This window comes from Lactuca virosa, chromosome 9, assembly GCF_052849685.1.
Source record: "Lactuca virosa cultivar CGN04683 chromosome 9, Lactuca_virosa_CGN04683_v6, whole genome shotgun sequence".
NCBI classification, from domain to species: domain Eukaryota; kingdom Viridiplantae; phylum Streptophyta; class Magnoliopsida; order Asterales; family Asteraceae; genus Lactuca; species Lactuca virosa.
The window spans coordinates 155,638,522-155,653,602 of NC_136434.1; the positions used below are offsets into that span (position 1 = coordinate 155,638,522).

At 35.0% G+C, this 15,081-nt stretch overlaps 1 protein-coding gene, 1 long non-coding RNA gene and 1 pseudogene across 3 annotated transcripts; 1 reads left to right on the forward strand and 2 right to left on the reverse strand.

Moving 5' to 3' along the window:
- The first annotated feature begins 548 nt into the window (after positions 1 to 548).
- LOC145139934 (L-type lectin-domain containing receptor kinase IX.1 pseudogene) lies at positions 549 to 2,597 on the forward strand (annotated as a pseudogene).
- Positions 2,598 to 2,818: 221 nt separating this feature from the next.
- AGD2 (Pyridoxal phosphate (PLP)-dependent transferases superfamily protein) lies at positions 2,819 to 6,100 on the reverse strand. The gene is made up of 10 exons (XM_079071165.1): positions 5,920 to 6,100; positions 5,746 to 5,822; positions 5,429 to 5,496; positions 5,186 to 5,302; positions 4,925 to 4,987; positions 4,655 to 4,759; positions 4,468 to 4,518; positions 3,836 to 4,156; positions 3,329 to 3,535; positions 2,819 to 3,233 (listed from the first exon to the last, which is right to left on the reverse strand). Exons 1-10 carry the CDS (start codon positions 6,006 to 6,008, stop codon positions 2,940 to 2,942), a joined length of 1,392 nt encoding a protein of 463 aa, XP_078927291.1. The 5' UTR covers positions 6,009 to 6,100; the 3' UTR covers positions 2,819 to 2,939.
- A 1,770-nt stretch (positions 6,101 to 7,870) lies between these two features.
- On the reverse strand, positions 7,871 to 10,513 carry LOC145140862 (uncharacterized). 2 transcript variants are annotated; one of them, XR_013722317.1, is made up of 4 exons: positions 10,254 to 10,513; positions 9,081 to 9,193; positions 8,914 to 8,987; positions 7,871 to 8,161 (listed from the first exon to the last, which is right to left on the reverse strand). It is a non-coding gene; the product is annotated as an uncharacterized LOC145140862 (long non-coding RNA). The 2 variants fall into 2 exon arrangements; XR_013722318.1 differs by having other exon boundaries at positions 10,217 to 10,513.
- Between the last annotated feature and the right edge of the window lie 4,568 nt (positions 10,514 to 15,081).

Here is a 15,081-nt window from a genome sequence, read left to right on the forward strand (position 1 = left end):
TTTTTTTAGTTCCGTATAGCAGTATAGGATACAGAGTCCAGTACGGAAACATTAATTTAGCCAAAATCGAAAAATATATAATACTTATAAAAATATCATAGTGGTTTTGTAAGCATATGAGGAAAATACGTTGAGATTTTATAGGGTTTTCTCTAAAACTATCAAAGAAAATTTTATTTGATGGTTTTGAAAAGTCATGTAAATCTAAATAAAATCATTTTATTCCACACTTGTGTCTCAAATAAACCATTTTTCTGAAATCTGTTTTTTGAACATTTAACATTGTAATAGACGCCATACAAGATAAGTAAAAAAAGAATAGCATAATAATAATAATTATTATTAATTTTGATAATTATAATAGCAACAAAAATTATGATAATAATAAAAGGTCTTACACTTCTTTTGTAGTTGTGCTTCAGCCGGCTTAACCAGCAAAGTCCTGGTCATGAGTTGACTTAGCCAAGTGTTACATGCCAAACCTTACAAATCCAATGATTTATACTTTAAAGTTTAAACCACCACCACCTCTCAACCTTCACCCACCTATGGCTGTTTTCAGCAGCCCTATAGTTATTTTCCTCATTACCACCACCACCACCATCCTCCTCCTCCTTCCAGCACCTTACGCCACCGCTTTATCCTTCAAAAAAACCGGTTTCAGTCCAAACGACGGTGACATCACCTACGAAAAAGACGCGTATCCTTCAAACAATGCGATACAACTCACCACAAACCAACGCGATATTCATGCATTGGCTAGCATCGGTCGAGCTGTGTACTCCGAACCATTACACCTGTGGGACCACAACTCCCGAAACCTAACCGACTTCTCGACACGGTTCACTTTCACCATCAATTCTCTAAATAGCTCCAAGTATGGTGACGGGATCACGTTTTTCCTCGCACAAAACAGTTCCACGGTTCCTGATAATGTCACTAGGGGAAGCCTCGGGCTCAGGGATCCCGGTCAAGAGTTGAACTCAACCGACATACAATTTGTTGCGGTTGAGTTCGATGTTTTTCACAACGCGTGGGACCCGGAGAACGAACATGTCGGGATCGATATCGGGTCGATAGATTCGGTAATGAATGTGACGTGGCGGAGTAGGGTTAAAGAAGGTAAAACATATGATGCATTGATTAGGTATGATTCTAGTTTGCATAACCTTAGTGTTGCGTTCACCGGTTTCGGTCGAAGTGGTTCCCGTCTGACTCAACGGATTTATTACATTGTCGATCTAAGAGACCACTTACCCGAGTGGGTTGAATTCGGATTCTCCGGTGCGACCGAGAATGCTTCCGCTATACATAGTATATTCACATGGGACTTTAGTTCAAGTCTTGGTATCAGTGAGGATATAATGGATCCCAATCCCGATCTAGTTAGTCCAGGTCTTGGGAATCCTGTTCCCACGCCCAAGACCAAGGTTGGCTCTAAACCAACCGGTGTACTTGCTGGTTTGGTGATCGGGAGTCTTATCCTGATAGGATTGGTTCTCGGGTTCTTTATGTGGAGAAGGAAGAAAAAATTTGAAGTTGAAGACGACGTTTTTGTGTTAGATACCGAATTTGAAAAGGGTATCGGAGCGAAAAAGTTTTCATACAAAGAGCTGGCCCGAGCCACTAACAATTTCTCGGAGCAAGAAAAGCTCGGGGAGGGTGGTTTCGGCGGGGTTTATCGAGGGTTTATCAAAGAAATGGATTCATACATCGCAGTCAAGAAAGTATCAAGCGGTTCAAGCCAAGGAATAAAGGAGTACGCGTCGGAGGTCCGAACCATTAGTCGTTTGCGCCACCGAAACCTAGTCCAACTCATCGGATGGTGCCATGAACACAAAGATTTAGTACTTGTATACGAGTTCATGCTAAACGGTAGCCTAGACTCTCATTTATTTCACGGGAAAAGTTTATTATCATGGCCCGTGAGGTACACAATTGCACAAGGGTTAGCCTCCGCAGTACTTTATCTGCACGCAGGATGGGAGCAGTGTGTGGTGCACCGAGACATCAAATCAAGTAACGTGATGTTGGATTCGAGTTTCAACGCAAAGCTCGGTGACTTCGGGCTAGCCCGGTTTGTCGACCATGAGAAGGGCTCGCAGACGACGGTTATAGCCGGGACCATGGGCTACATGGCTCCGGAGTGTGTAATGACCGGTCAAGCTAGCCGGGAGACCGATGTTTACAGTTTTGGAGTTGTGGCACTAGAAATAGCATGTGGAAGGAAACCAATGGAGTTGAAGGTTGCGAAAGGTAAGACGAGAATGGTGGAATGGGTTTGGGAACTTTTCGGGCAGGGGAAGGTTCTAGAAGCGGCTGACCGAAGACTTAATAGAGATTACAACGAGCAGGAAATGGAATGTTTGATGATTGTTGGGCTTTGGTGTGCACATCCCGATAGTAGCTTTCGACCTTCGATGAGGCAAGTGGTCCAAGTTCTTAATTTTCAGTCCCCGCTGCCCGAACTGCCCTTAAAGATGCCTGTGCCAACTTACTTTACCCCGTTTTCAAAACCGAATCTTACACAAAGTAGCCACACACAGAGCTCAGTCTCAAACTATAGCTACGGCTATAACACAGACTCCTCAAAGTAACCGCTATTTATTTTTGAATTTTTATTGTGCATAACAGTGGTTTGTTGTTCGAGTGTTGTTTTCTTTAGAAAAGGGTTAAAAATGTAAGAAATAGCAATATACTTATATTTATTTGTTTATTAAAGAATCCTACTTTGATTTCTTTCGATAACAACATTGCATTTTCATTTTTCTATTGTACTTTCAATTATATTTCTGTATGAAATTGTGCAATCTAAATATCCATAAAACCACAACAATCTTTCCATATCAAAATTCGAAAGTTAATCTAATACAAATCATGATTCATGAAAGCAAATTATTGAAAGGTTTAGAACTACAAAACCTGGTTTTAATTTTGTTTTACTTGTAAAGCTCTTTGAACCTCCTACAAGCTTCCAACACGTTGTTCCTGTGTCCAAAAGCACTAACCCTAACGAACCCTTCACCAGCGGGCCCAAACCCACTGCCAGGTGTCGTCACCACATGAGTCTTCTCAAGAATCTCACTGAAAACATCCCATGAGCTTTGACCCGGGAAGTGGACCCACACATATGGAGCATCTTTTCCTCCATATACCTTAAACCCTAGTGAAGTAAATGTATCCACTATAATTTGTGTGTTTTCTTTGTAGAATCCCACCACTTCACGCATAGCCTACAACAATTATAAAACTCATTCATTTTCCATTTTCCATATATTGATTTATTTTCTTTTATTATGCTTATTGTTTTACAACTAATATTTCTAACCTCAAGACCTTGAGGAGAAAGACATGCAAGTCCACCAGATTGAGCAATGTTTGAAGCTCCATTGAAGCCAGTGCAAACAATTCGATTGAAGTCTTTTGCAACAGGAAATCCATCTGAATATTTCAGCTCTTTTGGGACTACAGTCCACCCTAAACGAACTCCTGTAAATCCAGCATATTTTGAAAAAGAAGCTGTTTCAATTGCAACCTGCAATTTGAACAACATGTTAAAAGTTTGAGTAAATTACACTTTTGGTCCCCAAGGATAGCTCACTTTTTCAACTTTGGTCCTTATTTCAGGTTCTTGTAACGTTTTTGGTTCATCTTCTAAGTAAAATTACCATTTTCATCTCTGGGTATGGCTGAATTTTGCGACTTTGATCCCAAAAATATAGTCAAAATCTCAAACAATGATCAAGATTATATTTTGGGGACCAAAATTGAAAATAATGAGCTGTAATTAGGGACGAAAAATGTAAATTACTCAAAAAGTTTTGATTTTGATTACCTCTTTGGCTCCAGGGATTTCAAAGATGGATTTAGGGGTGTCGCCTGATACATACATGGCATATGCTGAGTCATAAACAATGATGGATCCATTGTCTTTAGCAAACTTTACTAATTGAATAAGTTGTTCCCTTGATGCAGCTGAGCCAGTTGGGTTGTTGGGTGAACAGAAAAATATAATGTCTGTTCGTGAAACTTTGGATAAATCAGGAAAGAAATCATTTTCTGGTGTGCATTTCATGTACTCAATATTTGCAAATTTCTCAACATCTTTCTGGAATTCTCCTGTTTGACCCATAATCACACTTGAATCTACATAAGCCTGCAAAAGGGAAATGAATATCACAAATTAACTCTTCATCTTCAGAGTAAATTACAAAAGATTGTCTTTTATTTTTTGTTTTTACCATGTTTAGTCCAAAGTTCCAATCTTTTTTCAGTTTTGGTCCTTATTTCAAGGTTTTGTATTGAAATTGGTCTCTGGAACCTTGATATGAAGACTTGAAATAAGGACCAAAATCGATAAGAAACCTTGAATTAAGGACCAAAACTGAGAAAGGCTTCAATTTTTGGACTAAACATGATAAAAAATATAAAGTGCAGGGACCATTTGCATAATATTGAATTGGTTACCGGGTATGATGGATCTTGAACTGCCATTGTCACATTTGACCCAAATAAGACCTGCCATGAAAATAAAAGTAGAGGGTCAACTGTAAATAATGATATGATATCATCTTTTCTGGTAATGAACTAATAAAGAAGAAAAGGACAAAATGTTTAAAGAAGATAGAACTAATGCTGTAAAGCAAGCACAAACCTGAAGGCGAGAAATGTCGGATTTAGCCCCATCAGATACAAATATGTCATCTTCCTCTATGCCAAGGTTAGCATAAAAAGCTGAAGCAAGTCGAGCTCTTAGTTCCTGATCATATAAATGGCATAAATGTTAATTAACTATTGTTGTAATGTACTAAGGTTAATTTGTCAAAGGTGTATGAGTGGAGTTTTTACATCAATTCAAGCTATGTATAGTTTATTGCTTTAGAATCATAACTATAATAAAAAAAATACTAAGAATTATACGTACCTTTTCACCTTGTTCAGCTCCATATCCACTGTAACCCTCAACAGTTGATAAACCAAGAGCTCTCTGTCAACCAGAAAATGAAAATATTTGTGTTTATGGGTGTATATACTTAATTACAAAACTACCCTTTTCTAGTCACATCTTATAGAAGAGGGACTATACATGGGACAAAAGATATATCATTGAGAAAGGAGGGGACTTTGATTTAAGAAAAAAATTTAATATGCACTTATTGTTAATTACAGTTAAGTGTGATCATACCTTAGCCATGGCTGAAGTAATAACATCTGGAATGGGCTCAGTAGTATCACCAATACCAAGGCTTATCACTTGTGCATCAGGGTATTTCAACATGTGAGCAGCTTTCCTTCTACCAATCTGTAATTGAGAACATGAAAAATCTTTGAATCTCATCTCCAAATGCAATGTAACAACCAATTAAGAAAACAAAGTTTAACATCCACATTTGAAACTCTAAGTAACATGTGACGTGATGTTACAGACCTCTGGAAAGAGGTAACCAGCTTGAAGTTTAGCAATGTTCCCATTTCGGGAGACTTTCGTTTTGTAAGCTGCAGAAGAGCAACAAAGAGAATTAAAAGTTTGGATTTCAGATGGATGTATGGAAATGTTATCAGAAGTATAGATGTATAAGTTCCCTCCAAAACATGGGTAAAAGTTCAATATAAAATTGATACACCTCAAATCACTTAATCAGTAAGGAATTTTTCCAATTATGCAGAAGCATCGAATAGATAAAAGTATCTTCAAATTGTGTTGACAATTGAAAACGACAAATTACTAACAAAATGTGTAATTACCAGTCTGTTCTGCCGGGGAAGTAGCTACACATTTACAAACCCCCGCCTTTTTGAGAGGTACACTTACAATCTGAGTTCTGCAGTGAAAAAATATATAGATAATTAGAACAAAAATTGAGTAGTCCAAGGACTCGGGATTAAATTCTGTTACCAAACAGGGAAATAGATGGATACCTTAGAACATCGAGGCCATTTTGAGCGAAAAAGGAGGAGGTTGACGATGAGAGTGAAGCTGCTAGGTGATTATGCTGAAGAACAGACATTGTGATCGGGAAATGATTGGACTGGACTAGCAGGAGTAGTACTAAAAGGCGCAGTCGTTTTTATGGTTGGTAGGAAACCCTAGCTTCTCTAGTCTTTGAGGGAATTGCACAAGTAGTCCTTGGCCAAATTCTTTTACTACATAAGGGTGTTCGTTGGACTATTTCCTAAATATTGTTTATTTAATAAAAAAAATTCACAGATAGTCCTTAAGTTTTTCCATTTGTCTTTAAATAGTCTTTATGAAATCTTTTTTTTTACATGTATGGTCTCTACGAAACAAACCTGACACACAAATAAGACCAAAAACTCCTCTGATTCTCGTCAAGATCAACGATAAAAACTATTGGATGTGACTATTGTTTGTGTCCCTTATTCTGAGTTTTTGGTAGCCATGCTATGATTGAATATGACACTTCTTCAATTTTTTTCTCTCTTGTAACAACTACAATTTTCATCGGTATTTTTTTCTTAAATCATCGTTGAGAAAGGAAGAGAGGTCAGAAGAGGCGGTGAGGGTCGAGAGGTTGTGGAAACGAAGGTAGAGGACGACGAGGTTTTTAATTTTTGGGATTTTGCTTCCTCCTTAGCCACTAAGAAGGAAGGACGCGAGTTACCTAAAAAATATAAAACGACGACCAATTTTAGGACACGCGGATGCATGTCTTAAATCCTTTAAATTTTATAAAATATGACATTGTTTATGACACCTACTTTTGCATGTCATAAATCTAGTGCATATCATAGTTCACGTGTCACTAAAAGCCTTTATTCTAGTAGTGATTTCAACCAACATAACATGCAAGCAAACAAACAATAGCCTACGAGTATAGCTAAGCATACAGTCATGTTAAAACACATGTTTCATAAGTAATACAGGAAGAAAATTCACTAGAACAATTACTCAAACAATTATCAACGATCCAACTGGCGAGCAAACACACCAAACATATATTAACATATAATAATATAACTGATGAATATATAAGGAAATATAGTAACTAGTATCCATGTCCTTCACTAATCTCATTAATATTGAAATGGCTATCAAACTATCAAATAAGAATTAGCCAGTCAAGATAGTCAGGAGGCATGATTATTTCGGCGTATAGTCTTTCTGAAATCCAACAACCAGACCAACGTGTCTATCACAGACACCGCTCCCATAAGTAGACGAATCAGTTCATAGCTGAGATTAATGATTAATCTAATACACGAGTTCATAATAACGACAAATGAGTATACTCTATATCAAGTTATACTTAAGCGAAAATGTAACTTACCCGATTGACAAATAACTCAGAAAACGATGAGCGTAACTTCGACGCTTTATCATTCTCTTAAGGATCCTTTCAAAACTTTCATCGCTTCACTAACAATATTTCAGGACGAGAAATCGAATCACGAAGGACCAAGATTTCGAGAGAGATAGAGAGGTTAAAGGAGGTGCAATAATGGAAGATGCTTGAGGCCTCTACTTATAAGCTGGGAAACCAGCATTCGCGTTACGCTTTCTCTTGTGTCGCGTCGTGAACTCCGAGACGGACATACCTACCTTGATATTTCTTGCACGCAAACGACTATATGTGGTGTCGGCACATTAACTCCTCACACCATGATTCCTTAAAACGTGCCACTAAATTTATAAATCCACCAAAGCTTAAAAAATCATAACTTTCACGTAAGAACTCCATTTTCGACATTCTTTATATCTACGTGTTTGTATTCACGTTTACTACAACGTTCATTTAGATTATTTTAGCTAAAATCATTTAGATTATTTTAGCTAAAAGGTAGTATATTTTTGCTTTGTGTTCTATAAACAAAGTTTATATCTTTATATGTCGAAAAATAAAAACGGGTGTTACAAATGAAATCCTTTGCAAAGCAACTTATAATGTAGATCTCAAAATCCTAATATCATAAAGAAATCTATATATTTCGATTGGAATCTACCAAATAACATATAACTATTTCACATGCATATCTATTCTTAATAAAAAAGTACTTTGGATGCCACGTGTCCCTCTTTTGCACCTCCAACTTGCCACGTGTCTTTACCAGGGAGTTCTTATGCATCAAATTCCCGCCCATTCTTTACACCAAAAAATCGAGAAATCAGCCCCTAAAAATCAGCTCACAGATTTTCAATTGCCTGCAAATAAAAACTCATACTAATCATATATTTATGGTCAATTTATGGTCAAAAAATCGATAAATCAGCTCCTTTAAATCCACATTATCATCTCCTGTAAATCTGGAATCAAATGAACGCAAATGGTTGACTACTAATTCGTTTTTTTTTTCTGCCAACTATTTGTATATCATAATCATAAATCTGTACCGATTTCCAAATTTAAATCAATTACCCACTAATCAAATCCATAAAAATCAGGAATAAAATCTGTGCTTCATTAGTCTCTGCATATTTATAGATACCTATCGAATTGCACATAAACTTCTACTGCTTTGCCCTCAAAATTTCATTTTCTTATCTACTCTGCTCTACCGATTTGCAAAAGGTTAGTAATACAATCTTTTCAAAAAATTTTTCTTTTAACATTAAACTCCACATCTATTTCGGTAGTTTCGATCATTCTTTGTTCTCTTTTTTTTTTTGGGCAGTTTCAATCATTCACAAGTCATAATATGTTTGATTTTATGCTTACATCAATTAATTGACTTTCATTCTTGCTATGTTTGCAGCAAATGCAGGTACTATTTTAAAAGTTGTTATTTTTCGTTTTTTTTTCTGCCAATTATTTTCAGATCACAATAGATGATACATCAATATACTTTTATATTACTAAATATTGCCTATTAGTTATGTAAAAGAGTACTTGATGCAATCTATTATCTTTTTGACTATTAGTAAATATTCATACCATTATTAAAAGTATTAAGTACCTTTCACTAATAGTCACACCATCAAGTTGCTAGATTGTAAAGATGCAAACTTTGTTTAGTTTTTGAAGTACAACCTATATAAATCAGCACCAAATACATTTAATATTCAATATGTTTAATATTTTTTTTATCAACTATAATAGTAAATAATATATTACGTTTTTTACCTTTCAACTAACCATAACAATCACATGTCCATAACCACATAGTCTGCTTGTGTTTGTACATTTGTACCCTTCATCCATTTTTAAACCATTCTCAGCACCCTTTACTACATTTTCTGCGAAATAATCAATAAAACAAATAAGATTATTTAATATAATAATGTTGGAATTAGATATTTGGATCACCTGATGCCACAAGAAGGAAGAAATAAATAATTTTTGCTTATATCTGTCTATAATTTATTAAGCATTTAAGTATAGGTGAAGGTAAAGTTAGTGTTGCTGCAATATGAGGGGTAAACTAGGGAGCAGAGTGATAGGGTTAACATTTTAGAATTATAATGATCTAATTGAATCAAAATTATTTAAAATAAAGAATATAGGGTTAAAAATTTTAAATTAAAAAAAGAATGAACAAAAACAGGAAAATAAATAATAAACATTTATTTCAAAATTAAGAAAAATGCAAACTGTGTACATAAATTGTTTGTTATATGTAGAGATGCACTAAAGGGTAAAATCGTCAAATTACAAAACTGTTGGAGGTTCTCGGCCATCTCTTCTATTGTTGTAATTTCTCTTTTCTTATGATTAATATCCGCTAATATATAGGTAAGAACAAATCAATTTTTTGGTGTTTGGGTGTGGTTTTAACTTTAATATTGGACTTATTTTTCAGATTTAACAGAAGGTTTATAAGTTTATGTACTTAAAAATAACACCTGTAGAGATATCACCACTTTAAGTGGTTATTATGTGTGTGATGTAATTGATCGCATAGAGATCATATGTATTATACCTAAAATTGAAACCCTAAATATACAGTTATACAAATGTCATATAGATTGGAAGGTATATCAACTACAATAACTGTTTTATTTACTCATATATTATCCCGTGATTAATTTTGCACCAAATTATGTATAAATTTTCGCAAATTCGAAATTCAAATATTTAAACAAATACTCAAATTTCAAAATTCGAACCAAAAGCATATCTATCTGATTGTGTTTCCGCTCTTAAAGAATTTCAAGGCATTCCTTTGATCAACTTCAATTTTCGTTAATATCTTCAGATAAAACATTTCTGGAGAAATAAAATCAGGTAAGATTTCTTCAACAAAATGTATTTTCTCTTACCAAAACTAAGATTAACAATCAATTGATCTTCTCTCACCTTCGATCTTGATTTCTTCAACCGCCAAAGTTGCGTTTATTCAGTCTGAGTTCGACATCGGCTATTACTGTATGTAAGCTTCTCTTCACTTCAAATTTCTAATCGGTTGTGTAGTAGTATCTTTCTTCGTCGATTTAGATGGAGAAACTTTGACACCGTTTTCATAATTTGATCGGTGGTTCTGGAGATATGTATGTAATCGATTCTAGGTCTGCATTGTTTTACATCGTTTCTTTTACAGACAAATGGGAAAGGGGGAAATATTGGGATGCCGACAAATGTTAGGTGATGTGGGCTTTTTGATAAATAAAAAATGTTGAATATGTTAAAAAATGATTAAAATGTTGTTTTTATTTGTTTCTCATTTTTTCAAATTAAATATTTACATAATTTCCATTATTATATTTCTACAATTAATATACCCAATGTATGTAAATTAACTGATAACATATAAATAAAAATTTATAGGTCGTATCTATTAATTTGCTTATATTTATATATCATTATACAATATTAACTGTTTTTATTAATTTATACATAAAAATGTCTTAATTTATAAATAAAACATCTTAAATATAATATATATATATATATATATATATATATATATATATATATATATATATATATATATAACTAACTAACTCATTAACCCTTATGATTTAGAACTACCATTTGTTTGCTATTTTATTATTAATCAATTTTTTAATTGAAGTTTATACGTATTACATAAGTTACCAATCATCTGTAATGGGTATTTTCAAATTATTAGTTTTTTCTAACGTTACTTTTTTTTATTATATATTAAACAAGAACATGGATGCCACACACACTAGAGAAAAAAGAAAGAAAAGAAAGTTATACTTGGATAATAAGAAATCCAAGAAAAACTATACCGCGTAATTGTCTCAATGTATACATATTGCACATGCTATTCCTTTTAGCGAATACGGTAATTTTCTTACTTTGTTTTACATATGTAATATCTATTATTTATTTATTTTTAATGTGTTCTTCATAATTATTTAAAAATAAATAAGCTTTTATAAAATATAATATATTGAACTTTATATAACAAAACGTCGTTAAATTATTTACTATTATTTTATATGTTCAGTTAACACTACATACTCTACTAACGCTAAAGAGAGGAGAAAATTTATAAAGTTATATTTGGATAATAAAAAATCCAAAATAATTTCTAATACATCTACGCATCAAAAATATTCTATTACACGTGTTTCTAACTTGTTGAATAATGGTATTGTTATTCATTCATTTTACAATTCTTTTTAACTATATAAAATATATCAAAATTTTGTATTATTAAATTTATTCTCTTTTTAAAAATTAATATTATTTGTTTTATTACTAACTATTTTTTTCTCATTACATAACAAATGTCTACAATCGTCGTCGTCATTTAGTATCTATGGATAACTATAGAAACGTTACATCAAATAAGGAAAACAAAAAGTCAGTCAAATCATTTGTATATCAACATACAACTATTCATTCTCCTTCTACAAATATAAATGTTAGAACTCCCTTATCTAACATTTCAAATGGTATGCATTTGTATATAGACAAATTCTAAAACATATGTTTCATATTTATATAATTTATAAAAATTCGTAACGTTGTAATTTGTATTTTCATTATACAAAAAAATAACTTTCTAACATATCTACAAATACAAATTGCTGATTTGATATTCAAACCATTATCATTTCGTAATTTCAACCCATCATTATATCACTATGAAATTACAGACAGAACATTGCTCAATAGTTAAGTTATAATTTAATTTAATTATTTTTAAATTTCTTTCACGTGTTGTCCACGGGTTATAACCTAGTTAAATATATTTAAATAAGAATCTCTTCTGGAAATAAAGGAAAGTCAACTGAAAAATCAGGTTTGGATATGAAAATCCGCACCATTATAACCATAAAACCGCACTAGCTAATTTTTTTGATTAAAAACTAAAACCGCATGGAATGGATCTGAAACTGCAAAACAACACCGAAACAAAACATCGGTTTTTACCTTATAAAAATCGCACCTTGCAATGTGCACAATGGCAGACCTATGTAGAGCCCGGGGTCCCATGTCACTACTCCGATTCCTGTAGTGTATTTTTTTATGTTAGGTGTAATGTCTTCGTAATATGAGTGTCACCACTATTCAAATGTTCTGCGTCTGCCATTGGATGCACGATTCAATTTGGTTCAAAACCCGGACCATGCTCACCCTAACATAAGGTATACTAAGTAATAAAGTATGAAAAAAACAATAGCACACACATTTGGAGCTGAATACTAGCTAATAACAACAAATAAAGAGGGAATGAAGGTAGACTTAGGGCCGTAAACGAACCGAACTAACACGAACAAAGGCTTGTCCAAGTTCGTTCATTTAAGTTAGTCGAACAATCGAACAACACGAACGGATAAACGAACATAGTTTTCTTGTTCATGTTCGTTCGTTTAACAAATTGTCTTGTTCATGTTCATTCGTTTATGTTTGTGAACATGCTAAAAGAACATAAACGAACAAAGATAAACAAACACAATTGAACATATATGAACATAAACGAACTATAATATAATAATGAAATAAAAAACAATTGAAAATATATGAACATAAAAAAACTTAAACGAGAACGTAAACGAACAACATAAACGAACGTTCACTATAAGAGGTTATTATTGAAAACCACACAAAATAACGTGAGTGTGTTTATGTATTTATATTCAAGATAACAACAGATTATACAGGATATACTCCTATAACAGAGGAGTTGATAAATACAATAATATAATTATCTAATATCCCCCCTCAAGCGAATGGATGGTGGACCGAGACGAAGCATAGAACGAAATTGTTCGAATTGAGGTCATGGAAGACTCTTGGTGAAAATGTCAGCCACCTGAAGCTTGGTTGGGACGAACTTGGTATAGAGTTTACCAGAAGCAACAAGTTCACGGACAAAGTGATAATCAAGATCAATATGTTTAGCACGCTTGTTTGAGACCGGGTTTTGTGTCATAAATAAAGCACTTTTGTTGTCACATAGCAAAGTGGTCGATCAGGTGGTAAAGCGTGTAATTCCCGTAAGAGATGAGTGATCCAAACAATCTCGGCTGCCGTGTTAGCCATCGCTCGATATTCTAATTCACAACTAGATCTAGATACAGTTGGTTGCTTCTTAGCACTCCAAGAGACTAAATTGCCACCAAGAAAGATTGAATAACCATATGTTGAGCGGCGTGTTTCAATGCAACGAGACCAATCGGCATCAGAATAACCCAAAATGGTGTTTGTATGTGGCCGACGAAAAGTAAGACCAAACGTAATAGTGCCTTTGACATATCGCAAGATGCGTTTAACAGCTTGAAAATGATCATTAGTTGGAGAATAAAGAAACTGACTGGCTTGATTAACAACATAAGAGAGATCAGGTCGTGTGACGGTCAAATATTGGAGAGCTCCTGTAACGACCCAATTTTCACGTCCAAAAATTTCATTTAAAATAAGTGATTTGTAAAACATTTGTAGTAAAACATCATCCGATCATATCATTTCATAAATTATATCTCGTGTCTGAAAAACCAAATCATAAAAATAATAATAATGTCAGAGTACAATCCCAGAACATCTCATAATGCGGAAAAACCAATGCGTGTGTGTATGATGTGCCGCTACTGCGCCAGCTCCTTCCCCTTTGCTGTAGAGGTACCTGAAACAAAACTGTAAGCTGTAAGCACGAAGCTTAGTGAGTTCCCCCATCGTACCACATACCATACAATCACATAACATACAGATACTGTCAGGCATATCTGGGTGCTGACCTCCCCTTCGGTCATTTCGACCGGATACTGCCTAGCATATCTGGGTGCTAGCCTCCCCTTCAGTCCTTTCGACCGGATACTGCCTACCATATATGGGTTCTGGCCTCCCCTTCGGTCCTTTCGACCGGATACTGCCTAGCATATCTGGGTGCTGGCCTCCCCTTCGGTCCTTTCGACCGGATACTGCCTAGCATATCTGGGTGCTGGCCTCCCCTTCGGTCCTTTCGACCGGATACTGCCTAGCATATCTGGGTGCTGGCCTCCCCTTTGGTCCTTTCGACCGGATACTGGGGACTATTTCACCCCCTACTACTACCACATAACATATATCACATAATCATAATCTGTATAACATGACTGGGTATGACTACCCCTTTCGGCCCTATCGACCGGAAATCCTGGGGACTATCTCCCCGACTGCTACTAGCATATAACATCATATCATACTAGCACATAACATACCAGGTAGTAGCAAACCTAGATGATATCACAAAGACAATCACCCAACATACAACTCCTACTGGTGGGCCGACATTGTGGTCGTAGACCCACCGCTACTGGAAGGTAACTCACCTCGTAGTAGCTGCTGATCTATGCGGGAATTCTCTATCTGCTGCTGCTGCTCCGGAAATCCTCCGGCTATAAATCCCACAAAGCACACAATCAGAGTCTGATATCTACTCTTTGGGTAAAATGACCATTTTACCCCTGATCAAGTCAAGTCAAAGTCAAAGTCAACTTCCAGTTGACCTGACTCGCCGAGTTGGATAGCCAACTCGCCGAGTCCCTAACCTTGCATTTGTCCTTATCCACGACTCTACTCGTCGAGTTGGGCCGTCAACTCGACGAGTTCTTCTCTCATATGAACCTCACATGAAAAACTCATCCGACTCGCCGAGTTGGTGAACAACTCGTCGAGTCCACCTTTATCTGATGAACAAGTTCTGTCCTCGACTCGACGAGTTGATGAACAA